The 25,832-nt window shown below is 45.2% G+C and overlaps 1 protein-coding gene across 2 annotated transcripts; it reads left to right on the plus strand.

The window, feature by feature from the left end:
* Window positions 1-14,814: 14,814 nt before the first annotated feature.
* POLR2I (RNA polymerase II subunit I) lies at window positions 14,815-25,510 on the plus strand. Of its 2 annotated transcripts, none has more exons than XM_082231421.1 (6): window positions 14,815-14,962; window positions 21,715-21,769; window positions 23,297-23,370; window positions 24,296-24,370; window positions 24,623-24,674; window positions 25,268-25,510. In XM_082231421.1, exons 1-6 carry the CDS (start codon window positions 14,904-14,906, stop codon window positions 25,328-25,330), a joined length of 378 nt encoding a protein of 125 aa, XP_082087547.1. In that variant the 5' UTR covers window positions 14,815-14,903; the 3' UTR covers window positions 25,331-25,510. The 2 variants fall into 2 exon arrangements, with proteins under 2 accessions (XP_082087547.1, XP_082087548.1); XM_082231422.1 differs by lacking the exon at window positions 14,815-14,962 and adding an exon at window positions 18,100-18,248.
* The last annotated feature ends 322 nt before the right edge of the window (window positions 25,511-25,832 follow it).

Here is a 25,832-nt window from a genome sequence, read left to right on the forward strand (position 1 = left end):
TTGATGAGCACCCTTTGGGTTCGGTCAGTCAGCCGGTTACAAATCCACTGAGTGGTAGCATAGTCAAGACCGCATTTTACCAGCTTCTTTACAAGAATATCATGGGGCACCTTGTCAAATGCCTTGTGGTGTAGTGGTTAAGAGCGGTAGTCTCGTAATCTGGGGAACCGGGTTCGCGTCTCCGCTCCTCCACATGCAGCTGCTGGGTGACCTTGGGCCAGTCACGCTTCTCTGAAGTCTCTCAGCCCCACTCACCTCACAGGGTGTTTGTTGTGGGGGAGGAAGGGAAAGGGAATGTTAGCCGCTTTGAGACTCCTGAAGGGGAGTGAAAGGCGGGATATCAAATCCAAACTCTTCTTCTCTTCTTCTTCTTGCTGAAATCAAGGTAGGCTACATCCACTGCGTTCCCTTCATCTACCAGGCTTGTGCCTATAGTTCTACCTATGTGTAATTGGAATACGGCTACCTACCTGTAATTGGAAAAACAGGTTCTGTGTCAGTGTCCCTCCTGACATGCAGATTTCATGTTTCAGAGAACAGGCTATAATTCCAGGAGCTTGTAACTCTGTTCCCCCCCGATGAAGAGTTCTGTGAAACTCCAAACTCTGCGCACTCCACGTTGTTTATCAGCCTTAATGTTTCCATGCTGTAAAATGGGAGAGATGCACCATTGTGCTTCTTTTCAGAACTGGATTGGCAGACTGTTTCGGGGTAATTTACAAAGCACCCCAATCTCTGAGCGGTGTGAGATTCCAGGGGTTTGTGTTACCTTTCGGAACAACGAGGCACAGCAGAGTCTGCAGCACCTTTATGATATATGGTTTATTTCCACAAATATACAGCTTGAACCGAGATGGAGTGCAGAGCATTCGCATCCCAAGAGGCTTTTGGTTCTCCCATTGCTGCAGCCTCACCTTCCAAGGGACCCCAACATCCGTCCAAACCCCGGAAATGCAGGAGTCGCAGCTAAAGATGGCCGCCCAACCTCTGTTCAGAAACCTCCAGCGAAGGAGACTCCACCACCTGAGGCATTTCCAAAGTAAAGGAAGGATTGAACTCTGATTAATACGAATACACACAGAGGCTTGAACCAGCAAGACCCTGGGAAGGGTGCGTATAGTCGTGTCTCTCTGTGCCTGTCCGTGAGATTTCCGCAGCCCCCGGCCCAGGCCGTTTTTATTCACAAAAGAACTTTTTACAGAGTGTTCGTAAGAAGCAATCGGATTTCTTCTGAGCATTTCCACAAACCCACGTGGGGAGAAATTAAACTACTAAAACTAATTAAGCACAAATATTTCTGGGGTAAACAAAGAACAGAACTACAAAGAAGAGCATCTGGCAACCCCGGAGGTAATAAACAAGCAATACACATATGATAAGAAGGATGACCAGGAGGGCAGCGGATCATTATCACCTTCAGGTGAGATCTGTTTCCTGGCCCTAACATTAGCATCCTAAGATTAATATATAAGAAACTACTTCAAAGGAACTTGCCCACTGTCTTTATGGCCCAGGATGCCTGCCTGGCGAAGCAACTGCTGTGTACGTGACTTGTCAAGAAAGAGAAATGGAACAGGGATGCAGGGGTGTGGATTGATCAAGAATCCCAATCCCAGTTTAAACCCAGTCAACGCAATGCTTTCATTGCTGACGCAGATGGATGACTCTATATTTGTTATAATTCCCCATAGCAATCCCACCTATCACTACACCACCTTCTGAGGGAGTCTATTGCACGGTCAAACAGCTCTTGCCATCAGAAAGATGCTCCTAACACTTAGTCAGAATCTCCTTCCTTCTACAGTGGTACCTCTGGATGTGAACAGGATCCATTCTGGAGCCCCGTTTGCATCCTGAGTAAAATGTAACACGTGACTGCGTGTCTGCGCGTGTCACATTTCACTGCTTCCGTGCGTGCACGTGACGTCATTTTGAGCATCTGCGCATGCGGCGAAACCTGGAAGTACTGCAGAGCGTAACCTGAAAATGCTCATCCTGAAGCTTATTTAACCCGAGGTACGACTGTAATTTGAAACCGTTGGTTTGGGTCCTGCCCTCTGGAGCAGCAGAAAACTAGCTTGCTCCATGTGGCAGCCCTTCAGATATCTGAAGATGGCTATCATAGAATCTTAAGAGTTGGAAGGGACCCTATGGTCATCTAGCCCAACCCCCTGCGATGCAGGAATCCCAGCTAAAGCATGGCCACCCAACTTCTGCTTAAAACCTACAAGGAATGAGCTTTTCCACCTCTCAGTCTCCTCCAGACTACACAGCCCCAGCTCCCTCAACCGTTCCTCACCAGACTTGGTTTCCAGACCCTTGATCATCCTGGTCACCCTTGTCTGCACATGTTCCAAGTTGTCAATAGGCTTCTTAAATTGTCATGCCCAGAACAGGACACAGGACTCCAGGTGGGGTTTGACTGCGGCAGAATAGAGGGGCACTTTCCCTTTAACTATACGGACCTTTGTTGGCCATGTAGTTCAAGCTCTGGTTTTCCCAGTAGTGATGTATGGAAGTGAGAGCTGGACCGTAAAGAAGGCTGATCGCCGAAGAATGGATGCTTTTGAATTCTGGTGCTGGAGGAGACTCTTGAGGGTCCCATGGACTGCAAGAAGACCAAACGTATCCATTCTTAAGGAAATTAGCCCCGAGTGCTCACTGGAAGGACAGATCCTGAAGCTGAGGCTCCAAGACTTTGGCCACCTCCTGAGAAGAGAAGACTCCCTGGAAAAGACCCTGATGCTGGGAAAGATGGAGGGCGCAAGGAGAAGGGGATGAGAGAGGACGAGATGGTTGGACAGTGTTCTCAAAGCTACCAACATGAGTTTGACCAAACTGCAGGAGGCAGTGGAAGACAGGAGTGCCTGGCGTGCTCTAGTCCAGGGGGTCACAAAGAGGCGGACACGACTAAACGACTAAACAACAACAACATTACTTCCCTTGGTTTGGACACGGTAATTCTGTTAATGCAGCCTGGAATTGCACCAGCTTTTTCTTTTCTTTTCTTTTCTTGTTTTGCTGTTGCATCACACTGTTCACTCATGTTCAGACTGTGGTCCACTAAGATGCCTGGATCCTTCTCACATGTCCTACTGGCAAACCAGCCTGTTGCCCCACGTTACATTTGTGCAGCTGGTTCCTCCTGCCCAAGTGCTGGACCTTACATTTCTCCATCTTGAAATTCAGTTTGTTAGCTGGGCCCCAGTTCTCTGGTCTGTTAAGCTCATTGTGAATCCAGATTCGGTCTTCTGCGGCGTTAGCTACCCTTCTCAGTTTGGTGTCATCTGCAAATTTGACAATCATCACCTCTATTCCTTTACCCAAGTCATTTACAAAAACGTTGAACAACAACAGGCCCAGGACACAACCCTGCGACACCTGAAGCGTATGTAACCCGAGGTACCACTGTATAACTCAAAATAATGCAAGCTCAAAGAATATATCTACGGTCTCAAATCAACCTTGAGGAGATATATACAATCTTACAAATTACTATTCAATGTCACCAGATTCAAGAGTTCAGCTGTCATGTACTGAAGGCCAGAGTGCAGATTCTCAGTGTTAAATCTTGTAGAATCATACACTTTGTATGGTGAGGCAATGAGAAATCCAGATAAAATCTCAGGTTCTTCTCCCTTCTTCATGGGAAGAACATTGATGAACAGGCACCTTGAATGCTCTCAAGTAGGTCAGTTGCTGCCTTGATTTCACCCAGACGCCTCCTTCTCAGAGTCTTCCTCGCACACCACGTCTTATGTTTTGATACTTATCTTGCCTTCTGACACTTGATAATACTTGCTGGTTGCGTTATCCTAGCCAGTCATCTTTTGAAGTGGTACATAACCTGGTTTCAGAAACCCTGGTCACAGACCTCCCCTGTCGCCTCTTCATGCACAAAATGTGCTCTTTTGAGTGGCTCTGAAGGATTCGTTAAGTGAAGGGAACTATCGGGAGAGGTTTCCCCAAGGTATTTCCTCCCGCAGAGGAAATATTTGCGGTCATTAAGAGCCAAGGCGGCTTCCGGATTCCTCCCCTGCACTATTTCAGACACGTGGTTTGGGTACTTACGTACGTGTGTTTATCTTGTGCATTTATGAACATTCATTTTTATTTGTGATGCCTTAGAATTCTTGTGACACTCTGTGTTGTTTTTTAAAAAAATATTTATTAAAGTTTCACAGATTATACAAACAAAACACAACAATACACACAAACACAAACAAAAAAGAAACAAGTATAATTTCAAACCCTTATTTTCTTATAACTTACTTCTTCAACCTCCTCATACCTCCCCTTTCTGCATTCCAATTTAAAATTTTAGTTCAGCAAATCCTCACCCTTAATTTTATCTAATTTTTAACCTTTCTTTTCTTTTAACTTAATCTTTACAACTGTAATCCACTTAATTTCTAAACCAGCATCATTCTAACATTCATTAATTTTATAGTATTTCTTAAGATAGTTCTTAAATTTCTTCCAATCCTCTTCCGCCGTCTCTTTTCCCTGGTCTCGGATTCTGCCAGTCATTTCTGCCAGTCCCATATAGTCTATCACCTTCATCTGCCATTCTTCCAAGGTGGGTAGATCTTGTGTCTTCCAATACTTTGCGATGAGTATTTTTGCTGCTGTTGTGGCATACATAAAAAATGTTCTGTCTTTCTTTAACACCAAATGGCCGGGCATGCCCAGAAGAAAGGCCTCTGGTTTCTTAGGAAAGGTATATTTAAATACCTTTTTCATTTCATTATATATCATTTCCCAGAAAGCCTTAATCCTTGGGCACGTCCACCAAAGGTGAAAAAAAGTACCTTCAATCTCCTTACATTTCCAATATTTATTATCAGGCAAATGGTAGATTTTTGCAAGCTTGACTGGGGTCATGTACCATCTATAAATCATTTTCATAATATTTTCTTTTAAGGCATTACATGCCGTAAATTTCATACCCAGTGGTCCACAACTGCTCCCAGTCAGCAAACATAATGTTATGACCAATATCTTGTGCCCACTTAATCATAGCTGATTTAACTGTTTCATCCTGCGTATTCCATTTCAACAGCACGTTATACATCTTTGACAAATTCTTAGTTTTGGATTCCAACAACTCTGTTTCTAATTTTGACTTTTCCACCTGGAAGCCAATTTTCCTGTCCAAGAATTCTTGTATGTAACCCGAGGTACCACTGTATAACTCAAAATAATGCAAGCTCAAAGAATATATCTACGGTCTCAAATCAACCTTGAGGAGATATATACAATCTTACAAATTACTATTCAATGTCACCAGATTCAAGAGTTCAGCTGTCATGTACTGAAGGCCAGAGTGCAGATTCTCAGTGTTAAATCTTGTAGAATCATACACTTTGTATGGTGAGGCAATGAGAAATCCAGATAAAGACTTCCGGTTCGGCGCCAGCGCTAATGGCTGCTCCCTCTCCGAGCTCCGGAGAGAGGACGGCTCTGCGAGTTCGGGTCTGACCCGCTACGGCAAGCGGGGGACCCCTAAAATCACAGGAACGGAGCCTGTGAACAAGGAGATTCGGTGGGCACCTGAAGCGCCCCCCTTTACCGCAGAAAGAGCCTTTTTAAAGGCTCCGGAACGACAACGGGGAGCGCGGTGCTGAGAATCGCTACCCAGCCCGCAGGGTGAAGCCGCGTCGCCATTAGTGGAGAGCGCCGATTCCCTTCCTGAACAATTTGGACAAAAAAGACCCGTGAGTAAGATTGAACCTCTATTCGTGCCAAAACTATCTGAAATTAGGCTGAAAACGGGAAAGGCGAAAATTAAGGAAGTCTGCCTTCCCCCGACTGCATGACAATTAAAGCAACGAAAGTTACTGAGCTGCATCCGTATGGGATATTGTTTTTAACTGCTTGAATCCGACATTTGGACTTTGACTATCCCCTCTAGCTTGCAGGGCAGAGGGGAGGAATAAGTGACCTTATAAGCTGCATGACCAACTTAAAGGAAAGGGAACTCTCTGCAGCCTTCAACCTGGCACAAACTGCTATTAGAACAAAGGAACACTGAACTGACTTTAGACTCTTGTGAAAGTAACAAAGTGGAAGTCTCATTGCTTATTTGATACAAAGTTTTGGGACTTTGTGGACACAATATATCAGGGAAGGCTGGGACTTTATTTAATGAGAAAGTGTTGCAATATACATATAGAAGCCTCCCGATAAATTTGCTTTTCAAATACTCCTTGCCTCTGTTTGCGGACATTTTGATTTGCTCCCTCTAGAGGGTAAATTAAAAGTTGCTACGCTTCGGGACAGTGGAATTTTCCTTTAGGAGAAGGCTCTCGTGGGAAACGACCTTGGGATATGAGTGGCCCAGCAGACGAGATAAGCACGAGAGCCAAGACAAGGCAATATCAACAACAGCTACAGCAACACAAGAAAAGAGGCTCGATCTCAGGCATAACTCCTACAGTGACAACAGGACAAGAAAAAGGTACAGCAGTCTCCATGGATGCAGTGTCGCAAGCCCTTCTTAAGATAAACCAGTCTCTGGAGAATCTAACAAAGCAGACGGCAGAAAATACCAAGAAATTGACAGAGAATTCACAGAAATTGACAGATTTAACAACAAGACTTGACCTGAATACAGAATCTATAAATAGGCTTACGCAGGAAAATTCTGCCACACGACAAATTGCGGAGGAAGCCAGAACTATTGCTGGAGAGACCCAGGAAAAATTAGAACCGATTGCCAGGAAGGTCTATGACCACGACACAACTCTGGCATTGTGGGAACTACAAAGAAAAGAAAGGAATTTGAAATTACGATCAATTCCAGAGGACGAAGGAGACAATCTTACGGACTTTTTAACGAAAGAGTTTGCTGATTTCTGGGAAGACCTAGAGGAAGACGAATTTAAAATCACAACAGCATTTAGACTGGGCAGAAGACAGAACAGAAAGGCGCCGAGAGACTGTCTGATTACCTTGAGATCGAAGGAGGAAAGAGACAAAATTCTAAGACTGCACTTTGAAAAGGCCTTACAAATTGGGAACTCTCCGATACAGATCTTTAAAGATATTCCTAAACATATTTTGGACTTGAGAGCTTCTTATAAGGATTTGGTCTACCTGTTGAAGAAGAACACCATTCTCTTCAGGTGGGAATTTCCACAGGGACTGTCTTTTGACTATAGAGGGAAGAAGGTGAAAATAAAGACGATACAGGATAAAGACAGGTTCCTGCAAAGAAATCAGGAAGACCTACAGAAAGGAACTGTAGACCCAATTGCTGAGCAAAGGAGTGTAATTGACATCCTGAACCTTTCGTTTGGACAGAACCTTCCACCACCAACAGAGGAGGAACAACAACTGGGAGCTGTTGGAGGAATACCAGAAAAATAACAAGATGGCCCTGCAATTCCTTAGTTGGAATTGTAATGGGATGAACAGCCCTTTGAAGAGACGACAAATATTCCATATTTTGAACAGAGAACAACTGGACTTGATTTGCTTACAGGAAACCCATATAACCAGAGCACACAGGAGACTGCTTATGAATAAAAAATTGGGACAAGAATTTATTTCGTCGGATAAAGTTAAAAAAAGAGGAGTTGTGATTTATGTAAAAGAGAAGTGGGCTCCAAAAATGATGTTTAAAGATGAACAAGGAAGATATTTAGCAGTGGAGATTCAGGTACAAGGAGAAAAATTTTTGATAATTGGGATCTATGCGCCAAATGAAGGTAAAGCAGAATTTTTCAAAAAACTTCATGAAACTTTGACGGATTATTTGGAATACAATATGATAATTATGGGAGATATGAATGGTGTAGTTTCTACAAACATGGACAAGACACAAAGACTGACTCTTACTAAAGAAGGGAGACTCCCGAAGACTTTTTTCGAAATGACTGAAAATATGGACTTAATAGACATTTGGAGAACAAGGAACCCTCTTGAAAGAGAGGGAACCTTTTTCTCCCATGCAAAGATGACCTGGACCAGAATCGACCAAATCTGGGTTACTAGTGGAATGGCTCCGAAGATTAAGAAGGTAGAAATCTGCCCAAAAACCTGTTCCGACCATAACGCCGTGAAGATGGAAATGAAATCTACAACAACTGGTCAGTTTAGATGGAGAATGAATGACACCCTATTTCGAGATAGAGAGATCCACATGAAGGCCCAAAAAACTCTAAAGGACTATTTTGAAATTAATCTAAAGGGCGATGTGGAAAAAAGAGTGATCTGGGACGCAAGTAAAGCTGTGATGCGAGGATTTTTGATTCAACAAAACTCAATAAAGAAGAGAAAACAGAATGAGAAAAAGGAAAAAAATTTGGAAAAGATAAAAGAAGGAGAGAAAAAATTAAGATCAAAACCAAAGTCCCAGGAGATTTTGAGGGAGATTAAGTTGTATCAAACACAATATATGGAATTGATGAACCAAGAGATAGAATGGAAAATAAAGCAAATGAAACAAAAGACATTTGAGTCGGCAGACAAATGTGGTAAACTTCTGGCATGGCAACTTAAGAAAAGACAGAAATTAAATACAGTCACAAGTCTAGAAGTGGATGGAAAAAATATATCTAAACCCAACGAGATAAGAAATTGCTTTGTGAGTTATTTTAAAAAACTCTATTCCCAAGGATTACAAAATGAAGAGGACATAGATAAATTCCTTAATAAATATGGATTACAAAAAATCTCTCATCATAGCAAGGTGGAGCTAAACCAGAGAATAACAGAACAAGAGATAGAGGGTGCCATTCAGGATATGCAATTGGGCAAATCTCCAGGGCCAGACGGACTGACTTCCAGATATTACAAATCTTTAAAGGAATGGCTAATACAACCGTTAAAGGAAGTTTGTAACGAGATCTTAGAGGGAAAAAAGGCACCCGAATCGTGGAAAGAAGCATATATCTCACTCATACCAAAGACAGAGACTGAAAAGACTCAACTGAAGAACTACCGCCCAATTTCGTTATTGAATGTGGATTACAAAATTTTTGCAGACATTTTAGCAAAAAGATTTAAAAGAGTATTGATGGAGAAGATGCACAGAGACCAAGCAGGCTTTCTCCCAAAAAGACACCTCTCAGACAATGTTAGGAACATAATAGACATTTTGGAAAAGTTAGAGGTGAATATAAATACTAAAGCAGTTTTGATATTTGTGGATGCGGAGAAAGCCTTTGACAATATTTTGTGGAGTTTTATGAAAAAGAATCTTCATGGGATGGGGGTAGGACAAGGATTTGAGAATGGTATGGGTGCAATATATTCCGAACAAAAAGCTAAGCTAATTGTAAACAATGTAATAACTGAGGAACTTAAGATAGAAAAAGGAACATGACAGGGGTGCCCAATTTCCCCATTGCTTTTTATTTCGGTCCTGGAGGTGTTGCTGAACATGATTAGAGATGACCAGCAAGTTAAAGGTGTACAGGTCGGAACTAAACACTATAAGTTAAGAGCGTTCGCAGATGACCTTGTATTGACTTTGCAGGAGCCAAACACTAGTACAAAAAGAGTGTTGGAAATAATCCAACAATTTGGGCAGGTAGCCGGATTTAAATTGAATAAACAAAAAACTAAAGTCTTAGGGAAAAACCTAACAGATATGGAAAAGAATAAGTTTCAAGAAGAGACAGGTCTGACGGTGGTTAAGAAGGTGAAATATCTAGGGGTTAATTTAACATCTAAAAATTTGAATCTGTATAAGGACAATTATGAAAAATGCTGGTCAGAAATTAAAAAAGATCTAGAAATATGGTCAAATTTGAGATTGTCAATGTTAGGCCGAATTGCAGTGATTAAGATGAATGTATTGCCTAGAATGTTATTTTTATTTCAAACTTTGCAGATTATTGACAAGATGGACTGTTTCAAGAGGTGGCAGAAAGATATTGCGAAATTTGTCTGGCAGGGCAAAAAGCCCAGAATAAAATATAAAATATTAACAGATGCAAAAGAAAGAGGGGGATTTGCCCTGCCGGACTTAAAATTGTACTATGAAGCAGCAGCATTCTGCTGGCTGAAAGAGTGGATGCTCCTCGAGAATACAGATATCTTGGACTTAGAAGGTTTCAATAATGCATTTGGCTGGCATGCATATCTATGGTATGACAAAATCAAAGTGCATAGTGCCTTTAAAAATCATATTGTAAGGAAAGCATTGTTCAATGTTTGGATGAGATATAAAGATCTGTTGGAAAACAAAACCCCTAGATGGTTGTCACCCTTAGAGGCTAAGGCCCACAAGAAAGTTAATATGGAGGACGGATGGCCAAAGTATTGTGAGATCTTAGAACAGGATGGAGAGAAACTGAAATTAAAGAGCCATGAAAAACTAAAACCCAAAGTACAAGATTGGCTCCACTATTATCAAATAATGGAGGTTTTCAAACAAGACAGGAAAATTGGCTTCCAGGTGGAAAAATCAAAACTTGAGACAGAATTGTTAGAACCCAATACTAAGAATTTGTCAAGAATGTATAACTTGCTGTTGAAATGGAATACACAAGACGAAACAGTTAAATCAGTTATGATTAAGTGGGCACAGGATATTGGTCATAATATTATGTCTGCTGACTGGGAAAGGTTGTGGAACACTGGTATTAAATTTACGGCATGTAGTGCTTTAAAGGAAAATGTTATGAAAATGGTCTATAGGTGGTACATGACCCCAGTTAAGCTAGCAAAAATTTACCATTTGCCTGATAACAAATGTTGGAAATGTAAGGAAACTGAAGGTACTTTTTATCATCTTTGGTGGACATGCCCGAAGATTAAGGCTTTCTGGGAGATGATATATAATGAAATGAAAAAGGTATTTAAATATACCTTCCTTAAGAAACCAGAGGCCTTTCTCTTGGGCATTGTCGGCCAATTGGTGCCAAAAAAGGATAGAACTTTTTTCATGTATGCAACAACAGCAGCAAGAATACTGATCGCAAAGTATTGGAAGACACAAGATTTACCCACCTTGGAAGAATGGCAGATGAAAGTGATTGACTATATGACATTGGCGGAAATGACGAGCAGAATTCGTGACCAGGGAAAGGAGACTGCGGAAGAAGACTGGAAGAAATTTAAGATTTATCTTAAGAACTATTATAAACTTGATGAAGCTTAGAATGTCGAGATTTTACAGAGAGAAAGGGTTGCAGTAATATAAGATCAGATTAAGAAAGGACTATGATGAATTAGGATGGGAAAGAACATTTATAAGTTGCTATAAAATTTGGACATGAGGATGCAGAAAGGGGAGGTATGGGGAAGTCCGAGGAAAGAAGTCTATGAAAGGACATTTTGAAATTATATTTGTTTGTTTGTCTGTTTTTACTTTTATGTTTGTTTGTTATAAAAACTTTTGTAAAACTAATAAAAATTTTATAAAAAAAAAATAAGAGAAATCCAGATAAAATCTCAGTTTCTTCTCCCTTCTTCATGGGAAGAACATTGATGAACAGGCACCTTGAATGCTCTCAAGTAGGTCAGTTGCTGCCTTGATTTCACCCAGACGCCTCCTTCTCAGAGTCTTCCTCGCACACCACGTCTTATGTTTTGATACTTATCTTGCCTTCGGACACTTGATAATACTTGCTGGTGGCGTTATCCTAGCCAGTCATCTTTTGAAATGGTACATAACCTGGTTTCAGAAACCCTGGTCACAGACCTCCCCTATCGCCTCTTCATGCACAAAATGTGCTCTTTTGAGTGGCTCTGAAGGATTCGTTAAGTGAAGGGAACTATCGGGAGAGGTTTCCCCAAGGTATTTCCTCCCGCAGAGGAAATATTTGCGGTCATTAAGAGCCAAGGCGGCTTCCGGATTCCTCCCCTGCACTATTTCAGACACGTGGTTTGGGTACTTACGTACGTGTGTTTATCTTGTGCATTTATGAACATTCATTTTTATTTGTGATGCCTTAGAATTCTTGTGACACTCTGTGTTGTTTTTTAAAAAAATATTTATTAAAGTTTCACAGATTATACAAACAAAACACAACAATACACACAAACACAAACAAAAAAGAAACAAGTATAATTTCAAACCCTTATTTTCTTATAACTTACTTCTTCAACCTCCTCATACCTCCCCTTTCTGCATTCCAATTTAAAATTTTAGTTCAGCAAATCCTCACCCTTAATTTTATCTAATTTTTAACCTTTCTTTTCTTTTAACTTAATCTTTACAACTGTAATCCACTTAATTTCTAAACCAGCATCATTCTAACATTCATTAATTTTATAGTATTTCTTAAGATAGTTCTTAAATTTCTTCCAATCCTCTTCCGCCGTCTCTTTTCCCTGGTCTCGGATTCTGCCAGTCATTTCTGCCAGTCCCATATAGTCTATCACCTTCATCTGCCATTCTTCCAAGGTGGGTAGATCTTGTGTCTTCCAATACTTTGCGATGAGTATTTTTGCTGCTGTTGTGGCATACATAAAAAATGTTCTGTCTTTCTTTAACACCAAATGGCCGGGCATGCCCAGAAGAAAGGCCTCTGGTTTCTTAGGAAAGGTATATTCAAATACCTTTTTCATTTCATTATATATCATTTCCCAGAAAGCCTTAATCCTTGGGCACGTCCACCAAAGGTGAAAAAAAGTACCTTCAATCTCCTTACATTTCCAATATTTATTATCAGGCAAATGGTAGATTTTTGCAAGCTTGACTGGGGTCATGTACCATCTATAAATCATTTTCATAATATTTTCTTTTAAGGCATTACATGCTGTAAATTTCATACCCAGTGGTCCACAACTGCTCCCAGTCAGCAAACATAATGTTATGACCAATATCTTGTGCCCACTTAATCATAGCTGATTTAACTGTTTCATCCTGCGTATTCCATTTCAACAGCACGTTATACATCTTTGACTAAATTCTTAGTTTTGGATTCCAACAACTCTGTTTCTAATTTTGACTTTTCCACCTGGAAGCCAATTTTCCTGTCCAAGAATTCTTGTATGTAACCCGAGGTACCACTGTATAACTCAAAATAATGCAAGCTCAAAGAATATATCTACGGTCTCAAATCAACCTGAAGGAGATATATACAATCTTACAAATTACTATTCAATGTCACCAGATTCAAGAGTTCAGCTGTCATGTACTGAAGGCCAGAGTGCAGATTCTCAGTGTTAAATCTTGTAGAATCATACACTTTGTATGGTGAGGCAATGAGAAATCCAGATAAAATCTCAGTTTCTTCTCCCTTCTTCATGGGAAGAACATTGATGAACAGGCACCTTGAATGCTCTCAAGTAGGTCAGTTGCTGCCTTGATTTCACCCAGACGCCTCCTTCTCAGAGTCTTCCTCGCACACCACGTCTTATGTTTTGATACTTATCTTGCCTTCTGACACTTGATAATACTTGCTGGTGGCGTTATCCTAGCCAGTCATCTTTTGAAATGGTACATAACCTGGTTTCAGAAACCCTGGTCACAGACCTCCCCTGTCGCCTCTTCATGCACAAAATGTGCTCTTTTGAGTGGCTCTGAAGGATTCGTTAAGTGAAGGGAACTATCGGGAGAGGTTTCCCCAAGGTATTTCCTCCCGCAGAGGAAATATTTGTGGTCATTAAGAGCCAAGGCGGCTTCCGGATTCCTCCCCTGCACTATTTCAGACACGTGGTTTGGGTACTTACGTACGTGTGTTTATCTTGTGCATTTATGAACCTTCATTTTTATTTGTGATGCCTTAGAATTCTTGTGACACTCTGAAGAGGGATGGGGGCGGGCATGTCTCTTTAAAGTGGCGCCGCAGTGCTTCAAAAATATAGAAAAACATTGCACGTTAAAAAGTATGCCCTTTTCTTATTGGAAGTCCTCAACCTCCCCGATAATGGCCCTCATTATGCTACATTGAGTAGGCTTGGGCGTCTCTTCTGCCAAGCATGTTTACGTGTAAGAGAAGCCCCCAGGGGTCCCACCATGCCAGCCCACAGAACAGCCCTTTCTGGAAAAGATCTAATAATCATTATACCTTTATAGGACAGGAATTGCCAAAAGAGCAGAATATGTTATTCATGCAGCTAGGATATTACTAGCCCCAAAATGGAAAGACAACAAGATGCCAACAAAATAAGAATGGCAAGTTAAACTTATGGAATGCGCAGAAATGGCAAAACTCACAGGAAGACTAGAGACAAGGACAATAGAGACTCTAAAAAAGACTGGGAAGCGTTCCTGCTGTAGTTACAGAAACCCTGTAAAGAAATGGACTCATTAGCAGGATTTGAGTAAACACAATTATGAAAACAAATGTACAGATTAAGAAGCAATAAATCAGAAATTAATTATGTGAAAGATATAATTGGAAAGAACATATGGTATGAATAAGTGATAAGAATATAAGAGCATTTAATGAAAAGATTAAGAAAATAGGAGGAAATAAATTACGCAGACGTAGCAAACATTTAATGAACTAGAAGGGGAAGTTGAGGGAAGTCACAGGGCGGGGGGAATATATATGAATTCTACTACTACTACTACTACTACTACTATTATTACATGATTGATTTGTGAAATATTAAACTGTAAAACCAATAAAATAATAATAATAATAATAATAATAATAATAATAATAATAATAATAATAATTCCCTTCTTTTTATGATTACTTATTTCCAGGGTGCAACCTTTCTCCCAAGCGGGGAGTCCCTCCCCCATCTGTATCATTTGGAGTCCTTTTCCCCCCTGAATCCTTTTCCATCTCCTTTTCCAGGCGAGGCGACCACAACAGCCACGCTCCGCGCTCGGGTCTATTCTGGCCCCTGCCGGCTGCCGTAGCCGAAGCGCCGAAGCGGGCGGTGGACGCCGGGAGCCGCGCCTGCGCAGTCCGAGCCCGGGAAGCCGAGCCTGAGCCGGGCTCCGGGCGGGAGGAGCGTTTTGCGCCTGCGCAGTCGGGGCGGTTGCCATGGAGTCGGAAGGGGCCTACGAGCCGGGCTTCGTGGGGATCCGCTTCTGCCAGGAATGGTGAGGCCGGAGGGGGAGGCGGGGGGGCGGAACCTGGGGGGGGAGGAGGAGACGGCGGGGGCCGCATTGCACGGCCCCCCATCAGTCCCCTCAGGGGGCCGGGCTGGATGACCTCGGGGGTCCCCTCCCAACGCTGCAGGTCTGTGATATCCCGAGAAGGGGGGGGGGGAGATCCTGCATAATCAAGAACCGAAAATAAACAGGGACTGGCATGGGTTTCCAAAACAGAGTCAGGGGTTAGGGAAAGAAAAATAAATTAAATTAAATTAAATTAAATTAAATTTAAAAATTCCTTCCAGTAGCACCTTAGAGACCAACTAAGTTAGTTATTAGGGGACGCGGGTGGCGCTGTGGGTTAAACCACAGAGCCTAGGGGTTGCCGATCAGAAGGTCGGCGGTTCGAAGGTTGGTGGTTCGAATCCCCGCAATGGGGTGAGCTCCCGTTGCTCAGTCCCTGCTCCTGCCAACCTAGCAGTTCAAAAGCATGTCAAAGTGCAAGTAGATAAATAGGTACCACTCTGGTGGGAAGGTAAACGGCGTTTCCGTGCGCTGCTCTGGTTTGCCAGAAACACCTTAGTCATGCCAAAGCGAGATGAGCGCCGCAACCCCAGAGTCGGCCACAACTGGACCTAACGGTCAGTGGTACCTTTACCTTTTACCCAGCTATTTAGAAAGTGGATGTGAGTTTCAATCTGTTTTTAGTTCATTGTCACTTTTTGAGGGTCATCAATTATTGTTAGGGGCGCGGGTGGCGCTGTGGTCTAAACCACAGAGCCTAGGGCTTGCCGATTAGAAGGTCGGTGGTTTGAATCCCTGCGACGGGGTGAGCTCCCGTTGCTTGGTCCCTGCTCCTGCCAACCTAGCAGTTCAAAAGCACGTCATGTGCAAGTAGATAAATAGGTACCACTCCGGCGGGAAGGTAAACGGTGTTTCCATGCACTGCTCTGGTTCGCCAGAAGCGGCTTGGTCATGCTGGCCACATGACCCGGAAGCTGCACGCTGGATCCCTCGGCCAATAAAGCGAGATGAGCGCTGCAACCCCAGAGTCGGCCACGGCTGGACCTAACGGTCAGGGGTCCCTTTGCCTTCTAAGTTAGTTATTGGCATGAGCTTTCGTGCGCACGCACACTTCTTCAGATACACGGGGTTAGGGAGAGATGCACGTGGTGGAGCGACAGCAGCAGCGATCATAGTAAGGGGAATAGTAGGAAACAACAACAATTTAACAACAGCAACATGCTCCCCTCTTGACTTTCAACTTTCCTGGGCACATGAAACTAACCACAACTCCCTCGAATTTTTGCTCAACCCTCAAGAAGGAAGGGCCTTTTCGCTGGCCAGGTTCAACTCCAACCCATGTGGAAGGTTCCTGGGCATGGCGGAGAATCATGTTAGAATCTGCCCATGGGATGAGCACCTGGTGGAAAAACTGACTCATCTGGTTCTTAAATGTAAACTATATGCTGATCTCCGCCAGCAATTCCTAGAGCAACTCTGCACACCCAAATGGAAACCAGAGTCGGAGGTCATACACTTTCTACTATTGGGGAATGACCAGGAGCTCACCAAGTTAGGGGCCAAATATCTTTATCTGGTACAGTCATACCTCGGGATAAATATGCTTCAGGAAAAGTATTTTTGGGTTGCGCTCCACGGCGACCTGGAAGGAACGTAGCGTGTTACTTTCAGGTTTTGCCGCTTGCGCAGACGGTCAAAATCACGTCATGCGCATGTGCGGAAGCAGCGAAACATGTGCAGACGCATCTTACGTTCTATTCAGGATGCGAACGGGGCTCTGGAATGGATCCCGTTCACATCCTGAAGTACCACTGTATTCTGTTGTCGAAACACATTGTAGACGACTGATCTCCCTGGAGACCTAGAGATGTGACAATAGTCTGCTCTGCCTCTCCTTTTTTTGGGGGGTAAATGTTTTGTGACATGGGGGAAGCAGTAACTCTGTACTGTTATGTTATGGATGTTTGTATATGAAGCCGATAAAAGCTTTGATGATGATGATCATGAACAACAACAACAACTTATACCCCGGCCACTCTGGGTGGCTTGCAACAAAATATTAAAAATTCAGTAAAACATGAGACATTAAAAGCTTCCCTAAACAGAGCTGCCTTCAGATGTCTTCTAAACATCAGATGGTTGTTTATTTCCTTGACATCTGATGGGAGGGCGTTCCACAGGGTGGGTGCCACCACCGAGAAGGCCCTCTGCCTGGTTCCCTGTAACCTTACTTCTTGCAGGGAGGGAACCAGTAGAAGGCCCTCAGAGCTGGACCTCAGCGTCCCGGGCAGAACGCTGGGGGTGGAGACGCTCCTTCAGGTCTACTGGGCCGAGGCCGTTTAGGGCTTTAAAGGTCAGCCAAACGTACTGGGAGCCAATGTAGGTCTTTCAGGACTGGTGTTATATGGTCTTGGTGGCCGCTCCCAGTTTAGAGTTATCTGGATCCATTTTAATCTGGCTTTGGGATTTAGATTCAGCGTCAGAAGAGACTCAGTGCGCTGGCAGGTGAGCTGTGGGACTGTTGCCAGAGAGAGGCGATGGAGGGCAGGTGCCAGGCTCCTTGGCTGTGGTACTTTGGAATATTGGACGATTTTATCTCTTCCCCCGTACTTTTTAATTTCAATATCAATCTGCTGGGAAATATGGATCATGAGATCACCAACATGTCATGTCAGGTGTTTGGAGCGCAATGTCACCAGTATGTGAATCATCTGTCTCAGGCGATAAGACTCGAGCAGTAATTGCTTTCAAGAGTAATCGGTGTGGTTATTTCATGGCCCTCTCTTCTTCTCCTCCCAAGTTGAGAACTCTGTGTTCCAAACAGGGCGGTAAGCAAACTTAAAAAGTCATTTTAGTTGGCACATGTCTGTGCGCCTCTGGGGCTGAAGTCAAACTCTCTCCAAATCACCTGAACCAAGCTATAATATTCCATCATGTTGTTGTTTCTGGGTCACTTGAGCATTAATTGGGAACAGTATGTTCAGAAAAGGGCGGTATGCAAACTTAGAAAGTAATCATCGTTGCCACCTGTTTGTCTCGAGAGACAATGGAGTGGGCCTCAGGGGGTGAAGTCAAACTGCTGTGTTGGCATCACTGAAATGAGGTCCTGGGCTGCCCAGATGAGAAGACCCCCCCCTCTCGGCCTCGCTGCGGTGGTCCAAAGGAAAGCAGAGCAATGCATTTGGCACTAACTTGGTGGCAGGAGTTGACGGGAGGAGGCGCACAAGGCGCCACCCAACCTCCTTAGCTGACTCCACTCTGGATTTGTGCAGGGTCCACCCCTTAGCTTTCTCTTTGTCCTGGGCCTGGGGGTTAACCCGAGCAACGCGGTCCAGGTCCGGTCCCGAATCCAAGGGTTCCACGAGGAGTCACTCTGGCAGGACACGAGGCAGGAAACCAGGCAAGGACAGGCACAGGATCTCAGGCAGGATCTGGCCAACAGCAACGTTGCTCCCGCAACCTGGGACGGGGTCCAAAAGCCTTTTATCTCTGTCGGAGTAACGGCCGGTCCTGATCCCCAGGCGACTCACCTCCCTGCTTTGCCCAAAGGCGAGCACTCCTCCTGCGAGTACTCAGGTCTCTCCTTCTCTCAGACCTGAGTCTCTGCAGCTCAGGAGACGTCGGTGGGTGACTAGACCCAGGGGCCGCCTCAGCCTCCCCTGACCCAACCGGTAGTGGAGCAGCTGTAAGTGATGGCCCAGCTGGAGGCAACGAGGTCATCCCCGCATCTGGAGCCAGGGCAGGATCAGGCCCCTGACTCCTTGGCCCAGCTGGTGCTTGTTGCAGGGGAACCTGTGCAGACTGGGACTCATCAGGATCAGGCCCCAGACTTGGTTCAGATGCCGCCTGAGGCAAAGGATCCAGTGCGGACTGGGAGTCCTCTGGTTTTGAGTCCGAGCCCCAGTCCCAGGCCATCACACTCTTCTCCCAAAGATATCCTAGAATCATAGAATCCTAGAGTTGGAAGAGACCACAAGGGCCATCGAGTCCAACCCCCTGCCAAGCAGGAAACACCATCAGAGCACTCCTGACATATGGTTGTCAAGCCTCTGCTTAAAGACCTCCAAAGGAGGAGACTCCACCACACTCCTTGGCAGCAAATTCCACTGTCAAACAGCTCTGACTGTCAGGAAGTTCTTCCTAATGTTTAGGTGGAATCTTCTTTCTTGTAGTTTGGATCCATTGCTCCGTGTCCTGAAAGGCAGCAGAGATTTAGGACCAGAGTTTTCCTTCCTCTTGATGGGGTCCCTTCCCAGGTGACTGAGCCCCATCTCTCTTCCCTCTGTAGCAGAGGCAGGAACCGCCTTCTTGGCCGCTGGGCCTCCTGTTGGTCTCATTTGCTCAATTCGCTGGAAACTGTCTTCACACGTAGGGGAAGTTCCTAACGCACCGAGGATTTGAGACCCATTGGCTCCCCTCCAGGGGCATATGGGATGTTAGGGCATGTCATTCTCCTTCCACCTCTGGTCCCAGCCTTGCACTCGGCTCTCATCTGTGGCTCCTTGAAGCTGATAGCGTGCAACTGTGGCCACAACCTGGGAATTAGTAATGACAATAAGGGTATAATGATTGTTTGGAGGTCTTTTCCAGAAAGTGCTGTTCTGTGGGCTGGCATTGCATGACTAGTGGGCTTCTCTTACACGTAAACGTGGTTGGCAGAAAAGACACCCAAGCCTACTTAATGTAAAAGGTAAAAAAGATAAAGGATACCTGGATAGTTAAGTCCAGTGAAAGGCGACTATGGGGTTGTGGCGCTCATCTCGCTTTCAGGCTGAGAGAGCCAGTGTTTGTCCGCAGACAGCTTTCCAGGTCATGTGGCCAGCAGGACTAAACCGCTTCTGGCGCAACGGAACACCGTGACGGAAACCAGAGAGCATGGAAATACCATTTACCTTCTTGCCACAGTGGTACCTATTTATCTACTTGCACTTTGACGTGCTTTCGAACTGCTAGGTTGGCAGGAGCTGGGACAGAGCAAGGGGAGCTCACTCTGTTCTGTGGATTCGAACTGCTGACCTTCTGATGACAAGCCCAAGAAGCTGAGTGGTTTAGAGCACAGAGCCACGCGTATCCCTTTAACGTAGCGTAGTGAGGGCCATTATCAGGGAGGCTGAGGACTTCAATAAGGGCATACTTTTATAATGTGCAATGTTTTATTATGTTTTTATATATGTTGCAAGCTGGGGCAACCCAGCCAAATGGGCAGGGTAGAAATAATAAAAGAGCAACAACAAAATTAGTATTCCTGCGTCCCTCAATTTATGAGCACAGGAAAAGGGAGGAGAAATGAACGTGCTTCAAGCTGCCCATCCAGCATCTCTTGGAGCAGATTCAGCAGATTCATGTTCTGATAACGTAATGGGAAAACAAAGACAGGCAGCGATCCTCCTGACCTGCAGAGCAAAAAAATGGGTTCGCTTTTTAAAACTGGGGCGAAGGAATCATAGAATTGTGGAGGGGCTCCCAGGGGCCGGCTAGGCCCACCCTGTTGCACAGGAGGAATCACAGCTGAAGCATCCCTGACAGGGGCCATCCAACCTCCGCTTAAAAACCTCCATGGAAGGAAGAGAAGAAGAGTTTGGGTTTGATATCCCGCTTTATCCCTCCCCGAAGGAGTCTCAAAGCGGCTAACATTCTCCTTTCCCTTCCTCCCCCACAACAAACACTGTGCGGCGAGTGGGGCTGAGAGACTTCAGAGAAGTGTGACTGGCCCAAGGTCACCCAGCAGCTGCATGTGGAGGAGCAGGGAAGCGAACCCAGTTCACCAGATTACGAGTCTACTGCTCTTAACCACTACACCACACTGGCTCTCACTGGAGAGTCTACCATCTTCTGAGGGAGTCTCTTCCACTGCCTAACAGCTCTTAGCATCAGAAAAAGTTATCCTGCCATGTTGACAGGGGACTTGGGCGCAGGAATCGCTAAGCCTTGTGCTCAGTCAGACTTATGGGTTCATCTAGCTCAGGGGTCTGCAACCTTTAAGACAAAAAGAGCCACTTGGACCCGTTTCCAGAAAAAAACAACAACTGGGAGCCGCAAAACTCGTCATTATAAAAATAACTTTTTTGTCACTTTTTTATTATTTCTTTGTTTGACCCCTCAGAATTACTCCTCCTCATAGAAATAAACGTTAAATTAACAAGTTCCCTTTTTTTGTGTGTGTGTGTGTGTTCACTCCCCTTCAAAACAGTGACCAGCGTACATGCCCCCTTTCAATGCAGTGACCAGCGTACATGCCCCTTGCATGGGCCCCCATGCGACGTCACAGCCAGTACAGCGCCCGCCACAGTGGGGAGTGTCGGGGCGCACAATGCGCCTCCTCCCCTCGCTAGTATCCGCCCCAGAGCCGTGGCAAAGGTGTAAAAGAGCCACGTGCGGCTCCGGAGCCGCAGGTTGCAGACCCCTGAGCTAGCTCAATATTGTCTACACGGACTGGCAGCCATGGTCTCCAGGATTTCAGGCAGAGACTTGAACCTGGGACTTTCTCCCCGCAAAGCAGCTGCTCTCTGCCCCTTGGCTTTGGGCTCCAGCTCCTGTCAGCTCAAGGCAGAACAGCTGTCGCTGCCCACAACATCTGGAGGGCGTCAGGGCCGGGCAAGGCGGCTCTCAGCTGTTGGCCCCCCACTCCCCGCTCAGTTTCATCTGTCCACTAGGTCTAGTTTTACATTTGCATCTCACCTATTCTCCAAGAAACTCACTTAACTCTTTCACTCTCTCCTCTCTTTTTTTAACAGCAACAACATGTTGTACCCTAAAGAAGACAAAGAGAACAGGATCCTTCTCTATGCTGTGAGTGTCAGGTGGCAATACTCGCTTCAGGTAGACTCTTGAGTTCAGAGTTTCACCGTGAGCTGATGTGGCTTTGTGGCAGTCCCTTCCCAGCTCAGCTGCCGGGACCTTTTGGCCAGGAAAGGGGCGATCTTGGTCATTTTGCCTGGGAGGCAGCCATAACTCAGCCTTGGAGATTGCTGGGCACGGATCACGGGTGTGCAGTGTCAGGAGCGGAAGCAAGTCAGTCAGTCAGTTTTATTGCACATAGCCAAAGGCTGCCGCAATGTACACAGAATTATTTGGCAATTAAAAAATATATATATATACTGAATTGATTAAAAAAACTTAAAACATTTATATGTACATTACGTACTCTAAAAAGAGCTATAAAAGTACCCCAATGTACAAATAAAAACATTAAACAATAAAATTCATAAGCTAAAATCATCACATGGTCACTAATGTTAAAAACAATATCAATATGAACTTAATTTTGCAAGTAGCTGTCTCAGGCCCACCTGGGTTCTAGATACAAGTACTAGGTCATCGGCATACATTAAAACTGAGAGTTTTTGGTCGAGAATTGTGACAGGGGCAAACTGATAGGCCCTCCAGTTCTTTAACCATGTCATTAATATAAAAATTGAACAGGAAAGGTGCCAAAATGCAGCCCTGTTTGACTCCAGTAGTGGTCTTAATTCTAGTGGTGAGATGGCCAGCCAGATCCACCTTTACTTGTATTGATGTGTCAGTATATAATGTTTTGATGAGAAATAATAGACGGGGGTCTATATTTGTCTTTTCCCATTTTTGCCACAATGCATGTCTTGGGACCGTATCAAAAGCTGACTTTAAATCGATAAAAGCAACATATAATTTTTGCTTCAAATGATGGGTGTATTTACATAGCAGAAAGTTAGGGAAAAGAGGATCCGCACAGGAATGCCAGGCCTCATGAGCACGGCGACGCTTCTTTGGTAGGTCTTGTCCTTTATGTAGCAGTTGTGGAGACTGAAGGCTCCTGCCTTCCCACAGCCCCTAAGTCTCCTCTTCCAGGTCTTTCCTAAGCAGTCTGAGACTCTGCCTGCAGGTCTTCCTTTGCTCCTCACACTTCATACCTCTCCTGGTCTTGGGAGCCCAGGGAAGAGGGGCGCTTGTCACAGCAGGAGGGGGAGACACCTGTGCTGCTTCACTAGCCTGACTCACCTCTGCCTCTTGGCCTCCCTCATCCTGCTCTTCCGCCTCTGTCTTGACTTTTCTCTGCCGCAGACTCCGAGCTCACTAAGCCGTGCTACACCTTCAGCTTCTGACACCTCCTCCTCCTCCCCATCTCCTCCCTCTGTCCCACCACTAATCCCGGCACTCAGAGCCTTCTTCCCTTGGGACTTCCCCAGCTGGTGCCTCCCACCGTTCCTCTACGTCCAACCAGTCCGTGACACCCAGGCATTTTCTCCCTCCTGGCATCAGTTTTGTAGGTAATGTTTTGCCCCCCCCAGGGCTTGCTGGGAACGTGAATGTGTGACCATTCTCCTCTTCTCCCTGCAGTGCCGCAACTGCGACTACCAGCAGGAGGCTGACAATAGCTGCATCTACGTCAATAAGATCACGCATGAAGTTGAGTAAGTACCAGCAGCTGCCTTGAAGGAATTGCTGGCCTGTGTTGATCTGCCTGGAGCCCTGGAGAGGCCATTGCCAGCCACGCTGCATAAGGGAACGCACTGACTTTGCATAAGGCGACCTCCTGTATTCCTGTGTTGAAAATCTAGTCTAGTTTTGCATCCACTTTGTTCAGACAAGTGAAACATGGAAAAATGCCCCAGTGGTTGATCACAAGCTGAACGTAAACTGGCAAAGTGACGCAGCTGCAGTGAAAAGTTATTTCTTGGCTGCCTTCACAGAACCATAGTTTCCAATCCAGGTGCCAGGCCAAGGTGGTCAGTGGGGGTGGGGGGGAAACACCCACACAGAAACAACAACAACAACAATTTATTTGTACCCCGCCCATCTTGCTGGATTTCCCCAGCCACTGTGGGCGGCTTCCAACAAAGATTTAAAATACATTAAAATATCTCACATTAAAAACTTCCCTGAACAGGGCTGCCTTCAGATGTTTTCTAAATGTCAGGTAGTTGTTTATTCCTTTGACATCTGGTGGGAGGGCGTTCCACAGGGCGGGCGCCACCACCGAGAAGGCCCTCTGCCTGGTTCCCTGTAACTTGGCTTCTCGCTGGGAGGGAACTGCCTGAAGGCCCTCGGCGCTGGACCTCAGCGTCCGGGCAGAATGATGGGGGTGGAGAAATGAGAAGAGAGGGTCTTTTTGGAAAATTCAGAAAGGTGGTAAGGAAGCAGCCAGGTGTCTTGGGGGCAGTGCAGTGAGAAGAATGATGACCGCAAAAGAAAAGGTTTTTCCCCGCCGGGGATGGGGCTCACTTTTGACAGCAAGAGACTGCCGTTCATCACCTAATGGTTTCCAATGTATTTTCAAGGTGGGCTGACTGGGAGTGGGCAGTCAAAAGAATCACTTTATAACCATCTGCATTTCAGTGAACTAACCCAGATCATCGCTGACGTTTCCCAGGACCCAACTCTGCCCCGAACAGAGGACCACCCTTGCCAGAAGTGAGTGCTAAGCTGCAGCCATTTTTCTTATTTTTAAAAAGTCCAGCAAATGCCACAAAGCATAGAACAGCCTGGGACAAACAAAAGCCTTTGATGGAGTCCAGCCCTCCCAGACATTTTGGACTCCCCTCAGCTAGTCCCAGACATCGGGCGTGGGATACCAGCTTGGGAGGGCGAGGTGTGGGCCATTTCCTCCGCGCTTCCGGGATCTGCCCTGCCTCATAACCAGATCTTTCCACCCCTGTCTTCCAGGTGCGGCCACAAGGAAGCCGTGTTTTTCCAGTCTCACAGCGCAAGGGCTGAGGTGAGGAGACTTCTTTTGAGATCTAGGGCAGCCGATGTTTTTGTAATCCCTGGCAGCGACACCCCTCTTAAAAGTTACGAGCAATGACATTTCCTCGCTTTGCATGTGGGGTTCCCTACATCGGGTCCTCTACTTCAGTAGCAGAATTTCAGCCGTGATCCCCACGTGATTTGCATGTCTGTTTTCCACCCGCTGCCCCACTCACTTATTCAAATGTCTCCTCTTAAAACCAGCTGGGCGGCTGCCATAGAGTTTGGAGTCTCTGTCACTTAAAAAAAAACTACCAGAGGTGGGTGTTTCAGCTGAGCTCCTTACAGACTCGCAGAAGGGCGTTCCCAGTGCCAAAGCAATTTGCGGTTCTGCATTTGCAGTTCAAAACAAAACAGCATTATGGTTATGTTGCAAACATAACAGGAGTTTTTTCCCCCAGAGCTCCAAACCTGGGGATTAGGGACTGTGGAGGTTTGAAATGTGGCTTCTGGTTCTGTTGGGTTTTAAGCTTTCACATTTCCCTGGAGGTCTTTATGATCACAGGGGCAAGGCATGGAAACACACCTGGAATACCCGTCTCACCCCTTCCCTCTCTGCTTTAGGACGCCATGAGGCTGTATTACGTCTGCACGGCCCCACACTGTGGTCACCGCTGGACAGAGTGAAGCCCATGGAGACGTCAGCCCCCTCCTTGTCCCTTTCCTGCCGCTACCTTAATTTCTCTCCTTTCTGAGAAACTTCCAGATGATTCAGCTGCTGCCTGTCTGTGCCTAGACACCCTCTTTGACTTGGGTTGTTTGTGTTTTCGGCTCTGTTAATAAAACATGGTTTATATTTTTACAAAAGTCCCAAAGTTGTGCTTCCTCAAGCCATCCTGGGTGGGGCAGTTGAGGCTGGCACATCTGTGCACAATTAAAGCAGCTTGGCGAGAATAAAAGAATAATAGAACCTTAAGAGTTGGACGGGACCCAGGGGTCATCTAGTCCACCCCCATGCTCTAGGGTTCAGGCCATGTGGGATAAAGCATGTGCAGTTTGCCTACCTTTCCCTCATTCCAGCCCACTCCATCCCAACCAGGATGACGGGGCTGAGTGTCCGGTTTAGAGGTATGGCTTTAAAGATAGCTTGTGCCCGCCCGCTTTTTAAAAAATGAGCTATAATGCAAGA

This window comes from Podarcis vaucheri, assembly GCF_965113315.1.
Source record: "Podarcis vaucheri genome assembly, chromosome: 7".
Taxonomy (NCBI): Eukaryota; Metazoa; Chordata; class Lepidosauria; order Squamata; family Lacertidae; genus Podarcis; species Podarcis vaucheri.

Coding starts and splice junctions, on each gene's coding strand:
- POLR2I (XM_082231421.1), top strand. CDS start 14,904: ATGGAGTCGGAAGGGGCCTACGAGCCGGGCTTCGTGGGGATCCGCTTC. Junction 21,770..23,296: donor ACAGGATCCTTCTCTATGCT/GTGAGTGTCAGG, acceptor TTCTCCCTGCAG/TGCCGCAACTGCGACTACCA. Junction 24,675..25,267: donor CTCACAGCGCAAGGGCTGAG/GTGAGGAGACTT, acceptor TCTCTGCTTTAG/GACGCCATGAGGCTGTATTA.